Source organism: Ambystoma mexicanum, chromosome 3p (genome assembly GCF_040938575.1).
Source record: "Ambystoma mexicanum isolate Mex_15411 chromosome 3p, UKY_AmexF1_1, whole genome shotgun sequence".
In the NCBI taxonomy this organism is placed as follows: Eukaryota; Metazoa; Chordata; class Amphibia; order Caudata; family Ambystomatidae; genus Ambystoma; species Ambystoma mexicanum.
The window spans coordinates 321,555,629-321,559,863 of NC_090925.1; the positions used below are offsets into that span (position 1 = coordinate 321,555,629).

General features: G+C 50.1%; 1 protein-coding gene across 1 annotated transcript; it reads right to left on the reverse strand.

Annotated features, from left to right (window-relative positions):
* Positions 1-345: 345 nt before the first annotated feature.
* On the reverse strand, positions 346-1,744 carry LOC138579891 (putative nuclease HARBI1). The gene is made up of 2 exons (XM_069650117.1): positions 1,348-1,744; positions 346-737 (listed from the first exon to the last, which is right to left on the reverse strand). Exons 1-2 carry the CDS (start codon positions 1,742-1,744, stop codon positions 346-348), a joined length of 789 nt encoding a protein of 262 aa, XP_069506218.1.
* Positions 1,745-4,235: the final 2,491 nt, after the last annotated feature.

The following is a 4,235-nucleotide window of genomic DNA, read 5'->3' on the forward strand; positions in this document are numbered from 1 at the left end:
CAACACCCACGGAGGGGGTCACATGAGGGCACTCCACAGCAGCAATCGCAGCACCTATTGCGCCACAGATCACCTGGGGCTGGCAAGGGGGGGAAGAGGCCCCGACTATAAATAACACTGGGACACTGGCCGCCACAAGTGGCTGTGCTGGGGAGTTGGTGGTGGGATGCGGAAGGGGGAATTGCATGCTGGGAATTGGTGGTGGGAGGGGGGTCAGTTGGGGGAAAACATTACATAAACACTGTTAAACTCATCCACTGTGAGGACATTCCTGATTGTGTCATTGTCGTTTTATGGCTTGGGTGGAATAGCACAGTTGTGCATGGCTTGTGCCATGTTGAAATGTCAAAATAAGTTCTCAATCAGTCCCTGGCGTGCATATCTCCCATCCCTCACGTCATCACAGGCAATGCGTTCATTTGCCTCAGCCAGTGGCCCTGCTTCCTCATCCTCTGGGGGTGGCATGTCCATGTCAGGGGGTAGTGGGACAGTCCACCTACGGCAGATATTGTGCAGCATGGCACAAACAAGCACGTTTTTGCACACTTTCTCTGTTGCATACATCAGCGCTCCACCAGTACGGTCAGGGCAGCAGAACTGTGCCTTTAGGAGTCCAAAGGTACGCTCGATGCACACACGGGTCCTGCTGTGGGCGTGGTCGTAGGCAATCTCCTGCGATGTTTGAGGATCACGCACAGGGGTCATCAGCCAGGGCAGCTGTGGGTATCCGGAGTCTTCTGCATGGGGGAAGTACAGGCATTAGACATGGGTGTAAGGCATGGTGGTGGACGTACCCAATATCTGCTCTATAAACTACTTGTGCGTGCACATGGGCCTACATGTCAGGGCATGGGTCTATTTGGAATATGTTACGTTAGGTGTATGTGGCTTTCTTGTGCCGCAGTCATGGTGGTTGGCATGTGTTGGTGTGTTTACTTGTGCCTGTTGAATGCTGGGTACCCCATGGGCACTCCCTGTGCATCTGATGGTGACGGGTGGGCATTGTGGGATAGACACACATGGGTACATGGCTGTAGGACTGGCAGGGTGGTTGTTGTGTGTGGCAATATGGCCATTACCAGCATTGAGTTGGTATGTGCATGTTGCATTGTGGTACCTGTGGTCATGTTGGGGTAGGTGGTGGGTACTGTATGTGTGTCACTGCTTCTTCATGCAGGTGAGTCTGACATGTGCATGCTACATGGTCTGTAATGTGGCGTTGGTGTGGGGGGAGCTGGTGTACATATTTTGCATTCACTTGTCATGCCATCCTTTGTGTAGTCATTTTCACACACACCTATTTGGGCATGTATTTCGCGGCGCATGTGTCCTGTCTTTTGTACTCACCTACTATCCAGGTCCATTGTCCTCTGTGCCTCTTCATGTATCCTGATAGTGTGCTGTTCCGTAGGACCATGGCTTTGTGGGTAGAAACAGGGTAGCGGGCACAGCAGTGGGTGATGATGAGGTTGGGGTCGCAGGTCACCTGCACATTCATGGAGTGGTAGTGCTTGCGGTTTTGGTACACTGCTTTGTGGGCCTGGGGGGATACCAGCGCAAAATGGATACAGTCCAGGGCAGCTATCATATATGGCATTTGGGCAATGGCATGGAACTGTGCCTTCATGGCATTGAACTGGGCTGGTGTTGTGGGCAGTGCTATGTGGCGTTGCACTTGCCGCAGAAGGGCTTCAAGCACCTGGCCCAACACTGCGCAGAATGTGGGCTGTGGAATGCCATGCATCATGGCCACAGAGTGCTGGAAGCTGCCTGTTCGCGGAACTGCAGGACAGTCACCAGCTAGACCAGTGGGGGCACAGCTTTGCGGATGTTGATCCTGCGCCCTATGTCTTCCTACGTTGTGGCCACCAGCTTGGGGATGGTCTCCCTGTTCAGGCGGTACAGGGTGACCAACTGGGTATCAGTCAGTGGTCGAAGTGGGCGGGAGCGGTCGGGAGCGGTGCTCCTATACTTATTTTAATCAAGTTTTACCGTTCCTATACTTTTATTTTAAAAAGAAACCGTTCCGGAACGGTTTTGTTTTAAAATAAAAGTGTAGGAAGAAGTTGAAACTTGCACTTTTAGTTCACTGCACAGGACGTTTCCTTAAAGAGCAGGCACATGTTTTTTGGGGTTTTTATTGTGCATGGGAGGGGGCGTGGCGATGGGGTCTGTGCGGAGCAGTTCAGGCCAGTAGGGAACATAGTTCCACTACTTCTTTTCGTACACTTCGACCACTGGTGTCAGTGAGGGCCCAGGGTGATGGCCTAACCCTGGGGATGCGTGCTCACCTTAAATGAACAGTTCTCCTCCTCCTCCTCCCCCTCCTCATCCTCCTCCTATCGCCCCCTGTGCTCCATGTGCCTTGGCCTGGTTGTCCTGCATCTCAAAATCCAGGCGCACCATAAGCAGCTGCCTGTTCCAGCTCGCAGCAAATAATGGCAGCATGGTGTTGGAAACAGTGTTTGGGGTAGGGGTGTGCCTTATGTAGCCCTCTGGAGTGCATTGGGTGCACCTGTGGCTTCATTTCTGGCACCTGTGTTGATTTACCTCCAGCTAGAGGCTGGAGGTAAATCTTGTCTGTATTAGCACCGATTTTCAGCGCTAATACCGTCATACATGGACTTGTGGTAGGGCTGTAATTGCACTTTGTGAGGCCATAGTAAAAGAAGGATGCCAATATACAAACATTATTGTTACACCTTTTCAGTAACACATATTTTCCAGAACTATACAGAACAACATACACAGAATTTTGCAACCTAAAAATGGACCCCGGCGCGTGATGACTTCCCCGGCGCCATTTTGAATGTATATGAACGAGCAGGGCACACAGACACGCGCATCCCCGCGAGTCTGGTGCCCTGCTGGATGAAATATGGTGAAAACAAGGTAAGAACCACCCATGGGAGTGGACATTTTGAAATTGACACACAAATCTCTGTTTGCCCATAATTCGAAATGGGGGGTACCCACTAAAAAATTTCAAATATCTTTGACACACAGATCTGTTTAATCACAATATCAGTGGAAAATCATTTACTGAAATGAAAAAAGATATGACATTTTTTAAGTATTAAATGGTTATATTTGACATTATAATAATGTAATAATAGAAACATTGAATGGACATAGTAATACTAGTTATGTTATCTTATGTTATGTTACGTGCCATTTATATAGTGCTCTATATATCATTGGTATGACCTCAAAGCGCTGGTAGGGTGAACGCCCTCGGGAACCGTAGTTCTGTTCAGTAGAGAGAGATAGTGTTGTAGGATGCGCGGGTGCACCAGATATGTGTGCAGTTGATGTAATTGCTGGATGGTAGCTGCATCCTAGCGTTAGGTGTGGTGCTGAAGATATCACTTGGATGTGTGCAGTCTGGTGGGTGGACAACCAGATTGGGCTCTGCCTGCGTTGGGCCTGAGGGACGCATATGTGAGCAAATAGGCCGGAATTAGCTCGGCTAGCTGTCTTTTATTAGGGTGATGAGGTGTTCATGGATCAATTAAAGGAATAGTTTGGTCAGAAATATTATTGTCCCTATGGTTCATGTGTTTTTATCCATAAGTACATCGATCGTACAAACATTTCCTATGCACCTTACCCGAGTTTTCGTCTCTTGAACACAAGCGAAATCAGGCAGGAGGGCGTGGCCATCTTGTGATAATCTTATCCGTTGCCGTATTGCCCTGGGTGACCTGGGTTTGCGGCACTAAATCATATCCCCCGCCCCTGAGTCTGACACCACCAAATCATTGATATTCTCCGCCTGTCTCCGTGACGTTACTGGGCAGCGTAGCCAAACGCACCCAGCCGTCACCTACGCGACTAGACGAGGAACCCAGAAAACAACACACATTGTCCTCATTACGAGGTGGGCGGTAAGGGATTACCGGCACCGGTAAGGGCACCGGTGCCGGTAATCCATTACCACCCTACTACGAGTTCCCTTTGCGGGTCCTACCTTAATGCCAGGTTTTTCCAGGCATTAAGGACGGGACCCGCAATTTGTGATACCGCTATTAGCGCCTTCCCCATTCCCATATTGCCCTATGGGGGCTCAAATGGGAATGGCGAATGGCCCTAGTGAATGGGGAATTACCGGTCCCGCCAACCTTGGAATGGACCGGTAATTGCTCCATTCACCAGGGCAGAGTCGGAACGAGTTTGAAGGCAGCCATGGCGCTAATAGCACCATGGCTACCTGCAACCTCGTAATGAGGCCCCTT